The sequence below is a fragment of the Lonchura striata genome, chromosome 5 (genome assembly GCF_050655825.1).
Source record: "Lonchura striata isolate lonStrDom1 chromosome 5, ASM5065582v1, whole genome shotgun sequence".
Classification (NCBI taxonomy): Eukaryota; Metazoa; Chordata; class Aves; order Passeriformes; family Estrildidae; genus Lonchura; species Lonchura striata.
This window is the reverse complement of record NC_140707.1, coordinates 41084406-41107642: the sequence shown is the minus strand read 5'-3', so window position 1 is coordinate 41107642 and position 23237 is coordinate 41084406. Positions and strand designations below refer to the sequence as shown.

Sequence of the window (23237 nt, the reverse complement as noted above, 5' to 3'; positions counted from 1 at the left end):
GGGTGGTGTTTGGTTTGGGGGATTTTTTGGTGAGCTTTTTTTTTTTTTTGGTTGTTGGTTTTGTTTTAAATTTTTCTTTAAATAGCAACCTACTGACTCATTTGATGTTTGCCAAGGTCATCTTCACCTGGCCTGCTTCAATGGGTCTCAGATTTAAGCCCAGCAATATGAAGTCATTGACACTAAGTTTTATCCACCAAGTTGCAAAATTTGAGGAATGCTTAATGGAATTTGCAGCACCTACTTATTCTTTACAATTGAAAGAATGACAGAAGAATCTTCAGAAGATTAAAAGACTCATGCTTAAAGAAGAAAAACTATAAAGGGAACTAAGCTCCTTTTCTCTCCAATGCGTTTTTGATAAAGCACTGGAGCCAAGTATTCAGGTTGGTTACTAACAGGACCAAAGCAATATATCTGAAAACAGACTTATTCCTCTTGGGCTGATCACCCAGAATGGACATGGCAGCATTCCCCTGTTTCCGTTTGCCTTCCTTCATACGGCAGCAAGACAAGTCTTCTTTCCATACATGCTCACTGATACAAGAGCAGACTGACCCCTACCAGCAAACGTATCAAAAGGCACATACATGTAGGCACCTCAGTAGTCATGCAACTATACAAGCAATGATATAAACTAAAACCACAAAGATCAAAACCTGCTACATTTAGCATGATACTTCTCATGTTTGCTTTTTAAGTGGAACAATCAAATACAACAGTCTCTGTAACTTAATATCCAAATCAAGGATGCTTCTTTGGCAGAGGAACAGAGAGATGCCACAGAGGACTGCAGCCATACAAAGCGGCTCTGACCAAAGAGCCTTCTTGAAGACTGAGCTCAAAGCAATCTAACACGAATAGCAGGGGTTTGTGCTACGCAAGTATGAGTCCCCTTCAGAACAGTGATGTACCCATGCATTTATCTATTGGTCTCTGGACAGTCATCACCACAGACAGGTAGCAGCAAAATATATTGGCAAGAGAAAGATGCTAAACATGACTACTGGGGAGACATAACATGCTTTGTGAAACAAAGAGTGTTTAAGACAGTAGTTTCAGAATCAATGGTCTCTCCTAGTTTTCTGATTAATTGACAGGGTCTACGTTCACAGGACAGATGAAATTCTGGGCCTTTTTACCAAGCTATCCTCTTAAACTAATAATTTAGTCTTCCACAAGGTGAGCAATCTCCATGAAAGACTCAGGTCATTTTAAGAAGACAGCACTGTTTTTACAGAAGAACTCCTTGTCATTCCAAAGCAGTTGCTTTGCATTGCTAGGAGTTACGGATCTTGATCAGGACAGAGAATCTATGTTGGGACCATTCCTGATCACCAAAAAGTTATGAAACTTGTGCAAGCAGGGTGACCTGGCTAAGTTCCAGCCAAATTAATTACTTTTGTCACCCTAATTCCCTCTGTAGCCTTAAATGAACTTGTATTTGTCTTAATTTCCTGTACTACATTGTTGAGCTGTCCTACTATGAACTGTTAAATAACTGCTGTGTTCCTCGTGTACATGAAGTCATTATTTCACTCATCCCCAGTGTCAGCACTCTCACTGGAGCACATTCAGATTTAATACATACATGCTTGTAAGGGTCTTTCAAATCTCTCAATGAATTAATAATAATGCTTGGTATTTACATGGGTCCTTTCATTCAAAATGCATAATTTGACAAAATGCTTTACAATTTAAGCACTGTGACCCAAGTCACACAAAAAAATTAATAACCAAGAGAACTGCACGGAACTCTTCTTTCAAGCACTAGCCCAGACAGCTTGTATGGGAAAAACAGGACTAGTTGAATAGCCATGCTTGAATGAGACAAAAGATCCTTTTTCCAAATGTTCATTGTTTATTGAAATAAGACAGAAGCAGGTTAAGTTACCCAGATAGCCCTTCTGAAAACTGCAAAAGATCTTCCCATCAGCCATTCACACAGGCTTTCCCTCTCCTGATGGCTCAAAAGAGGCAACATAAAATTGAGTGAAAAAAGTTCCTATACCTCTCAGCTTCATTTTTCTCCTGCTGTTCTGTTCCAGGGCTCACTCTTAACCAGGTCAACTCGCTGCCGAGGCAACGGCCTGCTATGCCACTCACCAACAGAGGAGTATCCCTTTTCCTTGAGTGTGTACAAGAAAATCAGGGTGAAAACAACTGCCTGTTTCCAAAGCAATCCCTGCTAATGTCTACAAGGCAGGACTCGGGGGTCTCATGCCCTGTGGGGTCCAGCAGGATGGCAGAGCTTTATCTGGGATACCAGGGCCAAGTCTCTTCTGCCACACCAATCCCCAGCCAGGCTCTGTGCAGTTTGGGTGGCTCTGTTCAGTAGCTGAGACCAGGCTATCAATGTGGAAGTTCACACCATGTGAACTAGGGCACTGGCAGTGAAACCACTGGGTTTTAAATTCCCCATGTCCTGAACAGTGATCTAGATTATTCAATCTAAGCGGATTTTTAAAATCCCAAGTATTTAAACTGTTAGAGCACATTGTACTACCAGTGCCAGGCATGAGTGGTTGGGTTTTTTGTGAGTTAAAATAGTAAAACCTGTCTTGGGAATCAGGTTTTCAAGCCCTTCAGTCAGTTCCACATCCATAACCTAGCTGGTGAGCAAGTATCACACCCCTGTTAACATTGCTCTTCACTCTCACCATCTAAAAGCATTAAAAAAAAAAAATTTCCTGTTACTGCAAACCATACTGGGAGGATCTCAAGACAATGTTTACCACAGGTTGGCACACAGCTTCAAACAGTACAGACTTCATGTTTTTCCAAGATCATCCCCTCTCAATGCCCCAAAAAACCTTACTTGAAATGCAGGACTCTCCAGTAAATCTGCATCTCTTCATTATCATAATGAGGAAAAAAAGCCTTAAAAATCACAGTTGCTATAAAATCTATGACAAAATCCCTGAAGCTGCCATCACTAGACATAAACCAAGGACCTCCTTCAGTTCTGCATGACTATCCACCTGAGGGTGAGAAGGATGCAGCACAGACAGGAGCCCCTGGTGCTGTGACTGGCTGGGGTGTCCTATGGTGACTGAGGAGAAGGGAAGGAAGGTCTCTGAGCAAGTCATTACAGACCAGCTGGGAATCAGAGGCCCAGGACACTTCCCAAGAGGAGTGTTCAGCATAAGCACTGTGTGTCTGAGTCCACCTGCAGCAGGAGAGCCTGCTGGAGCTATTCCTGCTGAGGCTCTCCCCTTCCCACATGACATTTGGAGTTAAGAATTGCAATCCTGGTAGCTCTTTGACCCTTCAAATGAAGCCACAACAACACTATACAAGTAGTTACAGAATAACCTGATCACTGAACCAAGCTACTCCTTAATCTTAGCAAAGGGAACATCGCTTTGACTAAAAGGCTGGACAAATGATAGCCAGGCCCCTGAAGCAGATGAAAAATTAATTCTCTGAAATGACCCACAAACTTCCCTAAAGAGATAGTCAAAATATATCTGGCAAGTCTGTTCTCCAATGAGGAAGTCTGGTAGGTGGGCTTGTCTCATGTGTGGGTAGTCGAAAGTTTCTCAAAGCAGAAATTAATAAAGCACAAGGACACAAATGTCATAATTCAGCAAACTTACAAATACTGCATATGAATACTGGTTGTCTTTACCAGACCTGTTCCACATCTATACATTATTCTTTTTTTAATGTGCCTTTATCTAAATGGACTCTACAATGTTTTTCAAGGTAAGTAATCACTAAGGTCCATCTCAGAAACTAATTTGAAGAGATGAAGAAGCTGCTTAGAATTGCACAATTCCTTAGAATATGAAGGGTGGAAAAAATGTCTCCTGCAATATATGTCAATGGTGGAAATTACTTACAGTAATTTACAGAAAAAGCAGGGATGAAAACATCACTCTCAAGTAGCTGTCATCTGGATGTTTTTACATCCAAAACCAACAAACAAGAATATACACATAGAAGTTACATAATACAGAATGCAGCAAAAGTGAGTTTAGAACATATCTGTCATTGGGTATAGTGCACTGCAGTCAGCTGTACAGATTTTGACTTCATTAGCAAAACCGTTCTCACGTTCCTATAGTAATTGAATATCTGAGCAATCTTGGACTGAACTGTCATAACATAAGCAACATTTTGAAAAAAAGCAGGACCCCCACGCAAACTACAAATTTGGACTTCATACAAATTTAGTGAAAAAGCTTTAAATGCAATTGAAAAACAACACCATTTAAGGTTAACAAAAACCACAAAAAATTTACACCACAACAAAACAAGCAAAAAGCCCAAAACTCTAATAGAATCCTTAGATCTTTACCATTTTTCTCCTCTAGAATGCAAACAAACTCAGCCTAGGACACTTGAAAGACATTAGTAGGAGATGTCTCTAAAACCACAGATGATATGTAGTTTCTAACAACCAAATCTCAAAATATCTGGCCTTGCTCTTCAGTATCCCCATAATGTTTTGACTGGTTATGAAGTGTTATTCTAACACCATGGCAATACACGTCCCCCTATCTGGGCTTTCAACATTACAGCATCATTTTTACTCCTTCAAGCTTTTCTGCTGCCAGCCAAGTCATGATTCTGCTGTTCTTACCCAAAATATCCATATTTGCTCTGGTGTTGTCTCAGTCATTTCAGATATCCAGAATCTTGCTGGTACAGTGTTTTCCACTAGAGTCCAAATACTTGGTGATTTTGCAGTAAACAAGGCTCATTCTTACTATGCCACTTTACACCACTATGACAGGCATCTCTGCAACTCAACTGATAAAGCAGAGAGCAAACATGTACTGTAATCAAGGAAGAAATCCTCACTGCAAGTTAACAGATATATTGGATAGCTTGGCATTTGCAGATTTATTGCTTTTGTGTCATAACTCATTGTAAAGTAGAAGAAGCCACCTCTGCCTCACCTTCTCAGCTAACAGCTCTCGGATCTTGCTTGCCTGCAAGCGGAATTTGAAGAGCTGGGATTCCAACACAAGGCATCGCTTTTGCCAGTCCATAGAGCTGCCATTCTCCACTGTGAGTTCTGCCATTGTGATGTTAATCATCCATTTAGGATGTCGTCTGAGGTGCTCTAAAAATCCTACAAATCGAAGGGGGAAAAAAAGTATGTATTTTAGAAGGACAAACTTATCACCTCTGTGCCTAGTTTTCCTTGGTGCCTCTTACAGGACTGGTAACAAAGGCCATTTCTTCTCCAAGCAAAAGATGAAATAGTACTACCCTGAGTCACTGATATTGCCCTCTGCCAGAGGTCACTCTTAATGGATAAACGTTTACCTTTAGAATGAGTAAATAATTTACTAATGCATTATACTGTATATTCCAGAAACAATCTTACTGCGACCCTTACAATCTTGCTCAGTCTTTACCCAGAGATTAGGAGTATTTTTTACTCCTGCATCCTTTGTTCCAGTATGGCTGTAAACTCTCAGGTCACTAAAACCTCCTGCCTCAGGTATCACACACACATTTTCAGCTTGAGTCACCAGTGCCTTATCTCATACAGACTGTGTTAAGATGATGTGATGTATTAAGCAATGGTTCACAATCCCTAATTACTTGATACAGTCAGTTGACAGTAAGAGTGGAAGTGCCCCAGTCTCTAAACAATTGCTCTGTTAAAACAAAGAGAATCCATACAGGAATAAGTTTGAGCTAAAGACAAAACATGCTGTTTGTTCTACTAAAGTCCTTGCAGACATCAAGAAATACATACAGCCCCAGAAAGTAGAGAAAGTTGTAGTTTTTGAAGATCTTTTATTTTTCTACTCAGTAACAGTTTAGACATTTCAGATACTTACAGTAAAAGACCCAAAAAACCTAGGCAATAGATGTTCTTAACCAAATTCAGGTATTCATGAACAAAAAGGTCAACTCAGTGTGTTCAGTCCAGCAGCCAGCTGTATTATCAAAAAGTAACAACATTTACAAAGTTAGAACAGCTTTTAGCTCAGTTTCATCAGAACAGTTAAATCCTTACTTGTTAAAGTAACTTCTCACCAGCTCACAGGCAAACTCACAAGTCCCAAACAGCGACAGATGAAGGAATAGTCCAGGATTTGCAAGAAGGCAACAGTCATTCAGCCTCACTGCCCTTACATCTGCCTTTTTCTGCAGAGAGGAAAAGTTTAAGATGTCCCTCCAGTTGTATCCACTTGTTAGGCTACCTGGTGCATGTTTTGCATGTAAGACTTGAGATTCAAATTACTGTGAGTATACATAAGAGTGTGAATATACCTAACACAAGTCCCTCTATCCAGCTATATGTCTGATGTTTCGAGTTAAGGAAGAGACATTTTATACCCTTTGTCTATAAACATTACCTGTGAGTTATTTTATGTTCAGGTTGCTTTGTTCAGTAATAGAAAGTTTCCCAGACAGCAGGTTGTCTACCAATGACTTGTGAAATACTATTCCAGAAGGTAGGTTTCACTAATAAAAAAAGGCATATTCATGTGCAGTACTGCAGCACTGAAAACACTCCACAATAGAAAGAAGGCCACTTTCCTGCAAGAAGGGCACTTACTGCTTTACAGAAATAGAGGCCATCCTTTTGCACAGCCCATCCAGCACACTGCTCTGATCTCTAGCCTTAACTCCTTCCCAGGCATTTAACCAAGTTACCTTTGGTACACTTTTCAACACTGCAATGTTTCCCTGTAAGGTAGTGCTATCAGTCCTTCCCAAGCTAAAGGAGTGCACTAAGTCATGGAAGGATCCTACAATACTATTAACTTTGTTTATAGCTAACACTGTTTTGGACACAAATAATAATTCATCTCTCAAATGAAATTCTGTTCTCTTTCATAAAAGTGTATGTTTTGTATTTTTATGTAGCTTTCATACAAGTTTTAGTTTTTTATTAATAAAGTTTAAATCTGAAGAGGACATACAAATGAATGGGATGGACTCTAATGACACAAAGCAAAATGAAACTGACGTACCAAACAACTTATGCTAAAGCAAAAGTAATTTTCCACACAGACCATAACTTCTGGTTGAACTAAAATCCCTTGTTCTGAATAGGGGGTCTAGGATGGGATAGGTGTCCTGAATCATTACAGTTTATTCTTTATCACTACAGACTACTGGATTTTATAATCCCTTTCATACATAAACACTGCCCTTCCCCAGAACCATGCTGGCAGTTTTCCCACTATTCCTATTATTCTAGAACCTCATGTCTCTTATGAGCTGCCTTCCAATTACCAGCATAAACATTATCATAACCAGCTTGTGTCTGTTAATGTTTGTAGATTATTACCCTTCAGTTTAGCTAGAGTTTTTTTCCTCCCTCATATTTACCCCTTGATACCTTTATAGATATCAAAAGCTTTTCCTTAAGGACCTCAATTTGCAAGGTTAGAGACAAGGGGCTCCTTCAGTCTCATAAGAAAAGCTCCCTGCTCTCCTTTTGCACCTGTTCCAGCTTCAATGCACATCATATAAAAGAGCTGGTTCTTCTCACTCCCTTTCATAGCCATGGGTGACCAGAACTGCATCTGAAAGGCAGCATGCACCCACAACAAAGCCTAGTGTAAAGGCATTTAGCACTTCCCCTCTCACAGGCAATGCCTCATCTGATTGCATTTGCATTTTTTTACAACCATATTGCACTGGTGGTTGACATTCACAGACAAGCTGACACAACTGGAACAGAGGAATCTCAGCTGACTTTTCCTTTTTAAATGGCAGATGCAGGAGAGCAGGAGGGTAACTACAAATGGACTGGAACAGATTATTAAAGCTCAGCTCTGTGCCAGATCTCTGAAAGATGAACTTCTCTGTGCTACAGGCCATTGTGGTACCACACAATAAGACAAGAGGCAAAGGGCAGAAACTGATGCACAGTACCTTTCATTTGAACATAAGGAAGAAGTTTTCTATTGTGCAGGTGACTGAGCACTGGAACAAGTTGCCCAGAGAGGTTGTGGAGACTCCTCACTGGAGATATTCAAGAACTATCTGGATGCAATACTGTGCAATGTGTTCTTGGTTGGCCCTGTTTGAATATGGAAATTGGACCATTCTGAACCATTCTGTGATTGCAAAATTCAACATGCCCATGGTAACCCTGTAATTGATTAGTATAACTATACATTATATTTTTAATTACAGGCAGTATTTTTATGGATCACTAATATTTAAAAGGCATGGTTTGTTTTGGGATAGCTGGAAGTTTTACTGTTTATGCAACTGAACTTTTCCTCCTCTACTAATTTTAAAGAGTGCTCTTCCAGATTTGGTGCCCACTTTGTTACTACTTCTAACGTGTGATTTTGTGTCATAAGAATAATCCCCTGTGTCAGTAGTTAATTCTACCAGTAACATACCTACCATCTAACCACCCCCTCTACAGCACCGTGTTGCCACATTCTCTTTTGTCATTTGTCTATCTTACCATTCTTCTATTAATCCCCATCTCCTCCACTTAAGCTAATAACTTCCTCATATGTCATCATGCCAAATGAGTTCTGAAGACTAGAGATTAGAATTATAGCTTTTCCACCTAGCAAAAACCTTACACATTTCCAGAGAAAGATACTGTATCACAATGTCTAATATTTATCTCTAGAGTACAACTTTATTTACAAAACTTATTCTGCATTTTCATTTACCATTAAAATACATTGTTCCATCTCCCCTGTTCTTCTGAACATAAGCAGTTAAGTTGTACTCTGTGAATTACAAGATCAACCTAATATTGACAGACTGATTTTAAATCACAGCCATAGGATCTGCCATTTCAGATGTCCTTTTTAGTAAGTCTTAACCATCTTTTTCTCAGAACATTCTTTGACTCTCCTTCCTCTCCCAGATATTGGTCCTTTTCATATCAGATAAAGACTTTATAAGGACATATTTATATAAAACTGTCTCTTTTTTCCCTTATGCATAAGAAGAAGGTGTGAGCCAGATATTTGCAGAGGCAGTACTCTTATTTTAGGGATTTGGAACATAGAAGACAGCCACTCTATTCAAACAAGCTGAAATTTTCAAAACATCATTCTTAAATGCATACAGCCACTTCTTAAAGAGCAGCTTGATTTTCAGTGTTTAGTATCCAACAACTGTCAGTGACAATAATGGCAGATAAAAAGTCCTTAAAACTCAGTGGGGGGAAAAATGACTCAACCACCTGCTAAATGCAGTCAAAATTAGAAGTCTCATGCATATATCTGTAAGTTTTGACCAGCATCAGAGACAGTTCTTACCCTAAATGCCATATCCAAAATAAATATGATCATATTTACTTGGAATGTCCATATCCAGTTGTAATTCTAATGAAGCTGAAATTTAAATCAGGATGTCACATGTTTGGGGTTTTTTCTTTGTGTTTTTAGACTACAATCAGCTGATTTTCCAGGTGTAGGTGAATCCAGAAGTAGAAATCAAAACACTTAAGAGACTTTGTACACTTCCACCCAAAAAGCCAAAACAATCAATCAGTGTGAAGTCTTTCAGGTGCAGATACAAATTCAAGTAAATGCAGCTTTGTTTATGCAATACAAACAATAAAGACAAGTGAAGCACTATTTCCATATTCCAGATATGTCTGCTCGGCTCAGCAACAGATTTACGCAGGCTGTCATAGGGGATTCACAGCACAGGGGGACTGCAGTTCTTAGCACACGCTCGTAAAAAGCACTGGTGTCTGAACACCAGAGCTGAATACAGCTCTACCTTTCAGCTACCATCTTACTACAAAAGGAACCAGTAGAAAAGTAATAAATGTAACATGAAAGGGAAGAGATGTCTTCCCATGTCACTCAATTGGCATCAAGGGGGTCAGCAGTACAGGCGATGGGCAAAACTCAGCAGGGAAATCCCCTCACTTTCTACCTCATACTCGTCTCACCCCTCAGCTTTTTAGCTGAGGCCATTGGAATTGCTCAGCCACGCAGTCATTTCTCACTCAGGAGTGCGGCCTGATATGTGCAGGGCATGGGGTGGAGAGAGGCGTGGGGGGAGGGGGAGGCAGGGGAGAAAATTATACAAAAAGCTGCGGAAAGGGCAAGGAAAAGGTTTGTTGCGAGCCTGGGCTGGGAGGGAGCAGGGAAGAATTTCCCCTCTACATCCGCGCAGGTGGCTCGCTAGCAAAAGTGCCTGGAGGCAAGGAAGAAGGGCTCCCAGTTGTGCCCTTCTACCTGCGGAGGTCTTGCCCCGCACACCGAAGCTCACCAGGAAGCCAGAAGAGACCGCTGAGCTTACAGACATTTACTTCTTGGGCTGCATCTCCCCCTTCGTGTGGCCATTCCTCCCCCCACTTCTTCCATGTCCCAGAGAGAAAGCAAACCTCAGTTAACAGAGATGCCACACCATCAGCTCCGGAATGTTCCCGCCAGTCCCCTTACGGTCACCTTCGAAGAAAGCCGAGCCGGGGGCGAAAGGCTGTGCCAGCCATCCCCGCGCTGACCGGCCCTCCAGAGCCCCCGGCAGCCCTCTCTCCCGCCGGGCCCCGGGGCGCGTCCCCACCCGCGCTCACCTTGGCCGGCGCGGGGGGCTCTGCCCGGCGGGGCAGGACGGGCGCGGCCGGCGGCGTCCCGGGGCTCCCGACCCGCGGCGCGGCGGGGCCGGCCCTGGCCGCGGGCGGCTGCGCGGTGCCGGGCGGCAGGCAGGTGCCCGGCACGGCTCCCGTCCCATTCAGCACTTTACCATTCCCTCCCCGGTTTCCTTAGGGCGGGAGAGCACGGCTCAAATATCAGACACGGCCCTCCCGAGGAGCGCAGGAACTGACATCAGCCGCCCCGGGCTTTTAACCCCTTCCCGGGCTCAGCGGCGAGGCAGGTGGGGCGGGCAGCGCTGGGTGCCTGGGCGGCCCGGGGCAAAAGAGTGGCAGCCGCGCTGTGGCCCGGGCGGTGACATCTCCCTCTCCGCCCACCTTGCACCTCAGGGACTGTCACCGAGTTTCCTGAGGTCTGGCTTGCAGTCATATCCCAGATCTCGGAGCTGATGCTATCGAAACCCCCAGACCACCAAGGCAGCGGCATTTTCCGCGGAGCAGCCGGGCGAGGAGATGATACTCACAGAAGCACGCTGCCCTTACAGCCACTGCAGCCCTGCGAGGCTGGCGGTCCGTCCGAAGCTCCGGATCGAGCACCCTTCACTCGTGGTAGGCAGCCCCAGGACATGAGGTTGGTGCCATGACAGAGGTGAAAACCAAACTCAATAAGCTCCTGACCAGAGAACACCAACCTGTACATGTACTGTGGCCTCAAGCATTTCTAATGATAGCTGCCGGCACACAAAATATGTTATTCAGGCATCAGGCCATCATTAAGTGAGCTACTTCACATGCAGCAATGCCTTATAGGAATATATGGTGACATACAGGAGTATATTGCCTGTTTTATACCAAGAACTGGTGGTATCTTACTGCCTCAGGAGGCTGGACATGGCAGAGTGAGTGCACACACCATGTGCTAATGGCTGGTGCCCTCTGCCCTGGCCACTCCCTGATACCCCAGGCTGGCCAAGCTCTCTCCCTTTGTGTTGAGCAGACCAGAGCATGCAAATGGCAGTAAAAGGGGACTGGAGACAGATGGGTGTGGCAGGACGAAACATCCCCAGAGATATGGACCTCAGGCCAGCATGTTTTAAAGCAAAATGTGTTTTAAAAGCCAGTGTGTTTTAAACCTGTTCTGGTTCAGGTTTAGCAACTACTTGTTACTTATTCCATTATCAGGCACATTACTTCCATCAGAGATACTTTTAAAATGTCTATATAAAGCTCCCCTCAGTGGATAACAACAGTCATTCTGATGTGTATCTTTCTGGCCATTTTCCATGGACCTTTGACATGGGCCACTTCGCTGCCATGACAGTTGGCCCCATCTGGAGAAAATGAGTCTGGCTTGTTGGGGAAGGGCTGCACAAGACTGATGATATCTTGAGTGGTTATGAGAGATCCATGAATTCTCTAAAACTGAACTTTGGCACCCTTTGAGACTACTCACACAAAATGGGGCAGTCTGAAACAGAGTTCAACAATCTATGAAGGAAGCACACAGAACAACTGAACAAAATTATCTCCTAGGACAGTAAGCAACACTATTCACTAGACATAGTTAAACAAGATCTTAAGAGTTGTTATCTGGCTCACAGATACTGCCTGTTTTGAGATCTGCTGTTTATTAAACTTTCATTGTAAACTTTTTCTGCACATTGATAGTGTGATTTTGCTGATATCTAGGCAGAGAAACACTGGGTACCAAATCACTTACTATGCAAAAATGAAAAGACTGATGTGATTAAGTGCTTAAAATATAAAAATATAACTAAAAACATAAGGTCCAGATTTGGACACTGGAGTGAATAAAGGCAGACTCTGAAATCTACACCTCATTATCCAAATAAGTAGTCAGATTTCCAAAGACTCTGAGGACCTGAAGTTCCCTAAAGATGGTTTTGCTTTAGATTTCTCATCTGTTTCCAGTTCCATGGGAATTTGGTTGAATGAAGGTGCCTGTTCCTAGCTAAGAGACAAAGCATGCATTACAGAGCTGGTTCAGGCAAAGAGTGGGAATGCACTACACAGGGATGGCTGGAGAGCCAAGTGAGGATAGGCGAAGAACTGAAAAGAAACAGGCATCTGGTGAGGAGCTCTCCCATTTGGACAGGTCAGCAGGGACAGGCAGGAATACAGGCAGAGATCAAGCTGACTGTTGAGACAGTATCATCCAAAGAGATTTCTCCAGCAATTCCCAGTAGAAGGGGCTCCAGTTGCCTACAGTCTGCATGTTGTGTGCGAGTCTGTATTAATCATTATGCCCAGTGATCAAGTAGTTGTAATAAATAACCAGAAATAGCACAATTTGTGCCTCCCTACAGATATTTCAGAAGGCAAAATGTAGCTTCATGCTTTACAGAATCCACTCCTGAACTGAGCCTGGCCAAGGTGAGAAAAGGAGTTATTCCCTTCATGCTCCCATCCTATTCTTGCTCCTTTTAACTACAGCATGCAAACAGAATATTTCTTAATCTGAATTTTATGAGTTATTTTTATTCTTCCATTAAGGGCACTGGTCAAATTCTCTCATTTGCACCAGCAAAGCCAACCAGATCATATCACTCACTAAAATGTCAATACCTGGCCTTGTGTTTTTCCCAGGCAATGAAGCTTGACTGCCAGGACATTCCTCAGCCACTGAACTTTATACTAAGTACCTCCCTAAGAACTGCCTGTGCACACCTTGTTTTAACCCCTGGAGGCCCAGAACCACACCGGCACTCACATAACAGTTTTGCCATGCATTTAATGCAATTATTCTTAAAAAAAAAGTTCCTCCTTATATCTTCTGTCACTTCTGTTAAAGTATTTTAAAAAATTATTATTAAAAAAAAAATTGTGGTTTCCATTAAATGACCCAAATAAAAAAAATAGTTTGTCTTCAGAAGGAGAAGGTTGTAAGAACAACCAGTAGTATCTCATTGTTCCCAAATTATTTTCCTTGGCAGCTGTCTTTAATATGGCTGCTCAAGCACAGTATGTCAGGTCTTTGCAATCTGCAGACAAATCATTCAGCAAAAAGTGAAATTTACTATAAACATCAAGTACCTTATTGACAAAACAAACTCTCTGGCTGATCCAAGAGAACTAGCTTGGCACTGTTAGACTATACTGTTCGACTACCCTTATCACAACAAAAGCACAGACTGCTTTGTTCAGAGCACCATATCCAAGATACCTAAATAGAAGGACAAAGAGATAAATGAAAGCGAGAGGTCAGAAGATGAGAGCAGAATGAGCTCTTTCTCTTAGTAAGCAAAGTTGTTATAGTTCTGCAGGTGGGAGAGAGCACTGTGTTCCAGACACAGTGCCACTGAAAACTTACCAAATGGGCAAGGACACCAGCCAGACAAAAAGTTCACGTATCAGAGCCCCACTGAAGGCTCAATCCTGTGTGGGAAAAAAATTGCACAAAAAAACCCAGTACCTTGAAACACCTGTGTCAGGTACTTGTCACTCTCCACAAGCAGCTTAGGCTTCATATTGTAGTTCTCTAAATTTCACCTGTGTTAGAAGCTTAAAAATGTTGAAAATGGCCTTTGTGCCTAGTTCTCTTTTTCTCTTTCTCCTGGGTTTGCAGTGTGCTGACAGACACAACACAGAGTTGCAACCCCCTGCCTTTCTTCTCTTCTAATCAGCAATGACAAGTTCCCGTAGCATTAAAATAAGAGACTGGCAGCTGTGGATCACCTTGCTGCATAAACCAGTTGCTCAAGGGAGGACCCAGTGGGAGGGCCAGGAAACCATTGCCCTCCGGTACTCTGTCAGCTGTTTTTGATCGTGTTATCGTCATCCCGTCACACTTCACACACAGACACTCATGTGTACTGTTCAAGCCAGAAATTGGGCAAGGACATATGTTTTATATATACTGTCTTGACTGACACAGAGCAAAATAGTGGAGAATTCCCATTTTCCTTAAGGAGTCATCCTAGGGGCAACTCAAGTGTTATTCTCAGTATTAATAGTTCTTGCCTTTTTTCATCTATGGGTTTTTCCAGTTTTAGCTTCTAAGTACCAGATTTCACTATGTCTTTTTCCAGTAGATTAAAAAGTCATAACTATCAGTAAAGTAGCCTGTGATAAAAATCTTAACTTTCTTCTCAGTAATTAATATTTTTTAATGCTTGTATTCCCATAGGTTTAAATAGATCATAGATTAGACAATTGGATCTTAAAAAGCCAGTTTGGGATTGTTATCAGCATGCTCATGTGTGCCTGTTCAACTCCTGTTTCATAGCAGGGAAGAAAGGAGAATGGCATGTAGTAGTCTTCAAGCTGCAGAAAAGGAAAAGAGTCCTTACAAGTGTATTTGTTTTGTGTGGTCTTCTTGTGTCTGGCATCGGCTGGTATGCAGCCCCAAAGGTTCCCACATGCCCCAGCACACTTGGAATCTCTTTCTGAGTCCACAGGCTACAGCTGTAGCTGCTGTGCAAATGGTGCTGCACATGATGCATGTCACAGGTAAACTGCGTCAATATAGATGCTGCGAGTTCACAGATGGAGCTGGCTCAACAGCACTCAAAAAACAAATTTTGCTGCCCTTAGGATGAGAGGCCTGGCTGCTCCTGCCAAGGAGAAGGAGGCATAGAAAGAAGGTGGTGGAGCTGTGACAAGGTGCTGGAAGGAATCAGGAAGAGCCCAGGAGAGTTGGACCTGCTGCTCTGGCAGCCCCAGTGCTGTGAGACAGGGCCACATCTGCTGCTGCAAGGGACAGTCCACACCCCTCAGACCTTCCTTGAATGGCAGAAACAGGTCTTTCCTCCTAGACGGAGGGAAGCTCAGGCAAAGTAGGCAACAAACTATGGTAATTTTCCTTCCTGAGGTACCCTGTGAAATGCCAGGAAAATACCTATTTACAAAGCTGTCTCTGGAAGCACAATGCAAAAAGCTGCACTGGAGAAAGAGAGCTAAACAACATGGGGAGCAGTGTACTAATTCATTTATAGATTACTGGTTTGAATTCAAGCCAAGTAAAAGAAATAACCATTGGTCAGCTGCTCTCTGACCAGCAGCAGTGACAGCTGTATGGACAGACTGGTCATCTCAGCCCATTCTTTACCATCATCTGTCTGAGGGGCATGTTTATTAGGGGTGAGTGCTCAGGAGGCAATAATGTGTGCTGCAGGTAGGCAGAGGAGCTCCATGGAACACAGACCCCTATTACTGCTGTTCATTACAGTTCTGCACTCACCTACCACTGAAAATAGCTTCTCAGCATAAAACTCAGACCACAAGAGTTCATGGGGAGAGAAGCCATGTCTGATCATCACTAGACTTATGAAAGGAGTTGCTGGATTGGAGAAATTTGGGTAGGCTAGGAGAAGGTGTTATCCATAGCAGAGCTGTGGGAAAATGCTATTTCCAGACCTGTTACATCAATACTTCTAGTAAAGACCCTCTGTTCAGGTGCTGATCTAAGAACTTTGTAACGGGAACCTGGGGCAGCTGTGTGGTCAGAGGCAGGGGAAGCTGCACAAGACAGCCTTCAATGGAGAATCCCTGCCCTTCCACAACCAGTAGGATGGTCTGTACTGGCTGGTAGTGGGGGAGAGAAGACACTAGTAAGAGATGGGGCTAGCCTGGGGAAGGGTTTTGGCTGTCTTCCCAGTCTTGCACTGAAGTTATGCCTACAGCTGCCAGATGTCAGGATGGGGTGTGGGAGAAGAACACAGTTCCCTGCCATAGGACTCCTCCTTGCAGAGCTTTTGTTGAAACCAATGTGCAGGCTGTCCTCCATAAGAGTGAAGGAGGGGTTAGCTGGAGAGGTTTTTGGCTCTGTTCCTGGTCTCACATGAGACCCAGGCACACAGTTCCCAGGCATTTGTGATCTTTGCTCTGGGATCTTTCAGACTTGTCAAGACATTGTGTAAAGGGAGGAATTATTTCACTTCCATATGGAGGGTGGAAATGTTGAGAGCTCCTGCAGAGATCCCTCTGCCTTCTTTCAGGAGGGGTCATCCCCAGGTGAGCAGCGTTGGAGAGATCTCCATCTCTACACAGATGAGATCCCCAGACAACACACTCTTAGAACAGTGGTTGTTGAGCTTCCCTGGCATGATTGTTTCTGGCAGTTTCCACAGTGATCCACAAAACCAGCACAGAACTCTTTGGGAAGGCAAATAGAAGATGAACATGATAGTGCATATACCTGGGGAAGAGGTAAGAACCCCACTTTTATACTGTCAACTGAGTTCTAGGGTCAGTCCTGGGGCTTGCCCCTCTCCCTTCCTGAGCTGGTAAAGAAAGCATATTGGTACACTTCCCCAGAGGGCTCAAAGGAGTAGCTCCCACTTATAGGTGTTACAAACTGCCATAAGCACATTCAAATGGTATTGTAAATTGGTCTTTGTGGACAACACTGGCAAGTGATGTCAGCAGGCAGCCCAAACAAGCAGTGTCTGATAGTACTTTGACCGCTTGGGAATAGTGGGAAGAGCTGATGAGGAGCCCAGGATGTATCACAGTATGGTCCAGCATGCAAGCACATACACAGGTATCACATACCTGAAAACTTCAGGAGAAAATCTGCAATCTGCCCTTTCTCCTGCTATGTCTGAAAGCACATGCACAAAATCTCAACCTTTTATCCTTGGGCATAGATGAAAACTATTCATGGGAAAGGAACAAATTCAATCTTACTATCACAGTACCTTGCCACCAAGACTTCACCCTCTGCTCTCAAAATCTGACCCTGCCCTCTTCTTCATTACAGAAGCAGCAAGTGTTACTGAGCACACTCTTCCCCAAGCATTGGAGGTGCCTGCCTGATACCCACCTATTCCTTTGCATGCAGCAACAATTGCCAAACAGCACAGCTGCCAGGATGAAACAACATAGAGGGAATGGGTTGAAGGGTATTTTTCTGATCTGCATAATTTTTGTGATTCAGCTTAAGATTCCAGAAAATTCTGGAGGCGAGGGGTAAAAATTGTAAAGGATAATATGGCTTTCACACACAGCCAACATGCATCTTAAAAAGGAAACATAATTTTGTGTGCCTCCACCTCTGGGCAAAATGTTCTTGGCTTGGTTTCAAAGGTGCTGGGAAATTCATGGGTTGGGTTTCTCTGAAAAGCAGCCCCAGGGTTGCTTGCACTACCCTGCAACAGGGTGACCTGGAAAAGGTGCCAATTTTGAAAATGTTATCTTACTTTATTTTTTTTTAATTTTGTAATTTCCTATCAATGCGCTCTCCCTGGGAGGCTCAAAGATTGATTTAGAACTTGCCTTTCACTCTATGCACTGCCTGAAGCAGGAATCCTTGTAAAGAGAAATGGCACCTTAGCTGTAGATTTAAATGGTGCTTGGCTTTCCTTGTGCTGACTACTGCAATGTAAGAGACTCCCACCCATTTCCTCATGCTGTGCTCCCTTGCCCAGAGTCCTGTGGGTCAACAGGGCAGCTTCTGAAGCCAAGGTCACTGCCCAGCCTCTCCCTCTGTCCGTGATTGCCTCCCCTGCTCTGGGGCAGCCCTGTAACCTCAGTCTCAGTGTAGAGGTGTAACTTCAGCGCTGGTGTAGAGGTGTTCTGTGTCTGTTTGCACCCTCCGAAGCCCATGCCAGGATTAAGCACTAGACACACAGCTAATTAAAACAGCTCCAGCAGCTACAACACAAAACTGAGTTAGGGCCTTCTGCAAAGGATGTCATGAGTAATTTTTACTTATTTGTTTAATTAGTGTTAATTGCACACAGTAGGAGGTCAGAACTCTGTCTGCAAATGCTCAGTTGGCTGTGAAGTGTTAGTTCTCCAGCCATTCTAGAAACTCCAGTCAAGGGGCAGGAGAAAGAGGGGGGGTTGCATTTGTGTCACAGCGTCAGTTTCATTCATAGCAGATGAATGAAATTCTGGGATTATTTTTCTGGACCAGGAGGAGGAAGAGGACAAGAAGTATAGGAAGTTAATCCAGAGAGCCACCATGAGTGTTAACAGGCACTGTGGGCCCCCTATGCACCAGAGACCTTGGCACATCTTCTTGGCTGCACAGGAGGTACCTCCCGAGGCAGGTATGGGCACTCCACCGCTGCCCCGCATACAAAGGCTTGCTGTGGGTATCGAAACTGGGTGAGCTGGGGGTGTCCAGCTTCTCCCTTTTGGGGTTTTCTTTTTGTCAGGAGTGTCTTTCCGTGTGCAGCAGTTATGGAATATACTGCCGCTGTGCCGTCTGTGTTTGCGCTCCCAGGCCCGCCGCTGCCGCTGTGCTCCGGCGCCGCCTGCTGGCGGGAGGCGGCGCGGCGCTCCGCACGGCGGGTGGGGCTGCAGGATTCGGGCTCGCGAGGGGACCCCCGAAACAGCGTCCTGAGAGTGGGCGGCGCTTTCGGCTGGTTTCTGCCTTACCAGGGACACAAACCTCCCAGCGGGAAAGTCTTGCATCGCCCTCTCATAGACATAAACGCAACTCCTGCTAATTAAAACTGATAGAGGTCTTTCTTCACCTGGAGTAAGTAGAAACCTTGGATCAGGCAAGCACCCAGGCCGTTTCTAGGGACCATTATGGGGGTACAGGTCTGTGGAGAAAGGGAGTATGAACTGCCATAATTTCTTAAGGGCACCTGTTGGAGGGGTTCTAAGACTTAACCTAAACCATGTCTCCGAGACATTAGATGCACATGCTAATATACAACATATGTTGGTATATAATCCTGACTCAGCGGGCACTTGGGTGATTATTCGTAAAAAGCACGTAAGCCCTGGATTTTTTTGCCAGATAAACATAGGGGACTATATAAGGGAGAAGGGAAAAGTGTTCCTAAGTCATTGATTACATTGTTTAGTTCAGCCATTAATTCAATGAACTATTTTCTCTTTTCTCTATTTTCCCAAATCCACAAAGCCCTTAAGACTTTTTTTCCCTAACACTCATTAAGGTTGGACCCACTTCCACTCTTAAAACAGGTCAAACTACAGAAACCTGATGTTTCTGTAGAAACCACTTGTCTCCTCTCAGCCTTGATTTTTTCCTCATAAGAGCAAATTGACATGAGTCATTACCATTTATATTTGCCCAAAGATTATTTTGTTTCTTTGAAGACATCACAGAAATATAATATCATATATTAAACCTTTCATAAATTAAGAATTTAAACAAAATATTTTTGTGCTGGATCAAAATTACAGTGTCATTCTTCTAATGAGCCAAAGTAATGCCACCATTACCACAGGGAGGGGTTGCTTTTGCTTTTAAATCTAGGAGAGCTTCAGAGCCTGAACTGCTAGCTTTTCATTCCCTCTGCAAAGCAGTGTGTGGCCATACAGAAATGCAGGATACTGACTCCAGATTTGTACAATTTTGTCTGAAATCAGTGTCCACAGTGCTCTGTCTGGGCTTAGATTTATGTTTAAGGTAAGCCTGCTGCTATAAAACGTATTTTGTGAACTGCAGCCATGTAGGCATAAAAGAAGAGAGGATTCAGGACATCTACCAGCAATTTTCCTGCACAGGTTCAGGCAACATATCCCTGCTTGCAAGAGGTGATGCTCACATGGCCTTGTGACTGGGTCACATCTCTCTGCAGAACAGACAGCACGTTTTGGATAGCAGCAGTTGTGTCACTCCTGAAAACTCATATTTGGTTCTCACAAGGACCAAAATCTCTGGCATGTGTCCTGAATTTCCAGTAGCTGATTGCACCATTATGACAAAGTCGATCACAGATGATGCTTTTGGTGCTGGCAGGTTGGGGAAAAAATCTCTTGTCTTATTTCCTGAGCACATTTGGTCTGGACTGACTGTATGGAATAATGACAGCTGATGGATCATCTTGTCATTAGAACAGAAACACTTTCATGACTGCAACAAACATTTGGGCAAGGATGAACAGTTTCCTTTAAATAGCAAACTTCAGCCTTAAATAGTTACACTTTGCCCTTGCTGTTTGGCTCTGCATACCAAAGACTTAGCTCTTAGCAACACGAAATCCCATCCTAATTAGCTACTGTTTAACAATACCAAGCTCCTTCTGTTCTGGAGCTACAGAGGAGGGGAACATTTCATATCAAGCCCAATGCAGTTCAAGAGTCTTTCTGTGGATTTTTTTTTTTTTTTCCCAGTAGAAAGTAGCTCTTTATGTTAAACCTGAGCCACTTTGTATGAGTAAAAGTGACACTCAAGAAATTAAACCAAACACAGCCTGGAGAATCACTTGCACAAAGCATCAAGACTCATGTACCTCACTAGAATAAAAAAAATACCAGATGACACATGCAGCTCTGCCCACCATAAATGCCATTAACTAATGATGATCATTCAAACATGTGAGTTTGCACTTGGTCCCTTTTTATACTATTACAAATACTTTCCTCATTTTACAGCATAGTCCCTGGATTCAAGTTTCTTTCCTGGAGCAGTCTCAGGATACATAGAATGACAAGGTGTTCCTACAACAAGGCAATGTTTTTTTTTTCCCAGCCTTTCAAGAAAGCTTGTTACAATCTGTTTCACTTACTATCCTTGAAACTTTGACCTAATTTCCATCTCAAAAATCTACTCCCAATGACAATATTTTTCACAATAATGAAGACTGTATGATGACCCAAAAATAGGTCTATTTGCTTTGAATTCTGATTTTTTGTAGTTATACAGAATTCTATAATTTTCTGTACATTGAGAAGTTGCACAACCCATGTGTTGACATTTAAAGGAGGTCTTTTTGTCTTTTGAATTTAACAAAAGGACCCCTACCTGAAATGGTTTTTGTGTCTACTTTATAGAAAAAACTCCACTGTCATATGACACACTCCAAGAACTGCAGGTGAGTATAAAGCAACCTGGGAAAAAAACCTTTCCTCCAAAAGTTCTGTTGAGATAAACCTAAGGCAGCAAGTCTGAGTCACTGTAAATTGGACTGGGCTTGATTCTGTAACATAATATCCAGCAAAGCTTCATTTTTCAGATCCCAGTGCCCCTAAAGCCCTGGTGTCAGGGATTGAAATTTGATGAGGTAATTCCAACATGTTTTGGATTTTCAAAATCAGTGGGTGCCCCTATGAAATATACATCTTGACCTCCCACTCCATGGAGATGCAGACAGCTCTGCAGAACTATTCTGTTTGCCTCAGATGACAGAGCTAAAATCCCACATGCTTAGCCAGCTATGGAGTCTGAATAAGGGCTAGATGGTAGAGGTTGCTTCCAGATAAGATTGTTGGAAATTATTATGTGTCATGGAGAAATCTGTATTAGTTCCTGTCAGTGACAGAGTTTGTATTTGTTACTCTGGCTGGTAACACATACTTTTTAAAATTATTACCTTTAGATAGCCAGGTATAAGCATGGACAATAACCACAGAAAACTGCTCAGACACAAAAAAAAAATTCTGCATATAATTTTCTCTCCTGTCATCCAGCAGGTGGGAGAAGAGCAACACAAACAGTGAACTTTAGGGTTAATGTAGTGTTCCCTGGGAATGCCTAATTTGCTTGTGCACAGCACAGGGTGTATCTAGTTGCTCTAATTTTCATATGACTGTCTGCCAGCATCGGCAGCCCCATTTTTAACTCTCTCGGAAAGGAAAGAAAGGAGTTGGATATCACAGTGTTAGATATTCATGGGTCACTACAAAGGGACACAGGAAACCCAGCAGTGCCTGCTGCACCTTGGGGTTGCCAGCTGGGGTTACAGGCCTGCTGTCAGCAGGTGGGGGCAGCTTGGACACTGACTTGTTTACCTGCATGTTTTCACTCGTGTGCACATCAGATTTAGATGCTTCTAAGGTTAAGTCTAAATACAGTTTCTTGGGAATTCCTGAAAATAATGTTCTGCTATGCCAAAAATACCCTAAAAAAGACAATCAGCACAAGTCTAGTGAGGTTGCTCTGCCAGAAAGTGTTAATTTAACTGCTGAGATGCCCACCTGGTAATGAGCTTTGGTCTTTTTTCCTTATCCTGATCATGGAGCACAGGCAGTGAGAATACAGGAACTGCAAAAAATGGGGTAAAGTTGTAGAGACCTGTTGAAGTGTAAGGGAAAGGCAAGGAACATCACAGTCTGACTATGGAAGTGGGGTTTGGGATTTCCTAGTTTATCCAATTTTTACTCACGGTATAATGATGTTTGCAAATAAATAACAGCTAATTTTTCACATAATTATGAGTATATATATGTTTTGTAGTCAGTGCAATACACTTAGTAGTGTTGGATCATGCATGGGATTATGCTAGAGAAATAATACATCATCTCTTATTTGGAGATGATGTACTATTTCTTTGTCCTCTGGTCTCATTCGGGGAGTTGAGAAGAACATCAATTGTTGGTGAAGTCTGTACTTCGGAGATGGGCTAATAAAGAACCCTTAATTGCTTGTATTAGGCTAGACATCCCTTAAGAAAAAAGCCTACTGAAAATGTAGCTGACTCCAAATGGATTTTATAAACTGATATCATTTTTGGCTGTGTTAAAGTATAATAGAATATTTCTCCTTAATAGCATGCCCAATGTTACAACAAATTTTAAAATGGCTTTGAACCAAAAAGCAACTATGGATTTTTTTTCTGAAGAAGTGCAATTCAGTCCTGGCACTTTTATTCTCAAATTCCTCTTCTATGAGCTTGTAGTTTTCATTTGAAAGGCTATAAAAGAGGTAATTTAGTTCCCATTTGCAAAGACAACTACAAAAAAAAAACCAAAAAACTTTTGAAAGCATTTGGTGGCACAGGTGTGATACAGGTCAAACTATGAAAGAGAGATTTACTTACGAATCAGAGACTAATCTGGGCTTCCT

General features: G+C 42.8%; 1 protein-coding gene across 8 annotated transcripts in view; it reads right to left on the bottom strand.

Annotated features, from left to right (window-relative positions):
* PLEKHH1 (pleckstrin homology, MyTH4 and FERM domain containing H1) overlaps positions 1–14187 on the bottom strand; it is a 56725-nt gene extending 42538 nt beyond the window's left edge. Inside the window, exons 1-3 of one of the 8 annotated variants that reach the window (XM_085582062.1) lie at positions 10490–10606; positions 5805–5903; positions 4908–5083 (exon numbers count right to left, since the gene is read on the bottom strand). In XM_085582062.1, the coding sequence (XP_085438188.1) occupies positions 4908–5048 (141 nt within the window). In that variant the 5' untranslated portion in view covers positions 5049–5083; positions 5805–5903; positions 10490–10606. The other 7 variants (XM_085582061.1, XM_085582058.1, XM_085582064.1 and 4 more) reach the window with 7 other exon arrangements.
* Positions 14188–23237: the final 9050 nt, after the last annotated feature.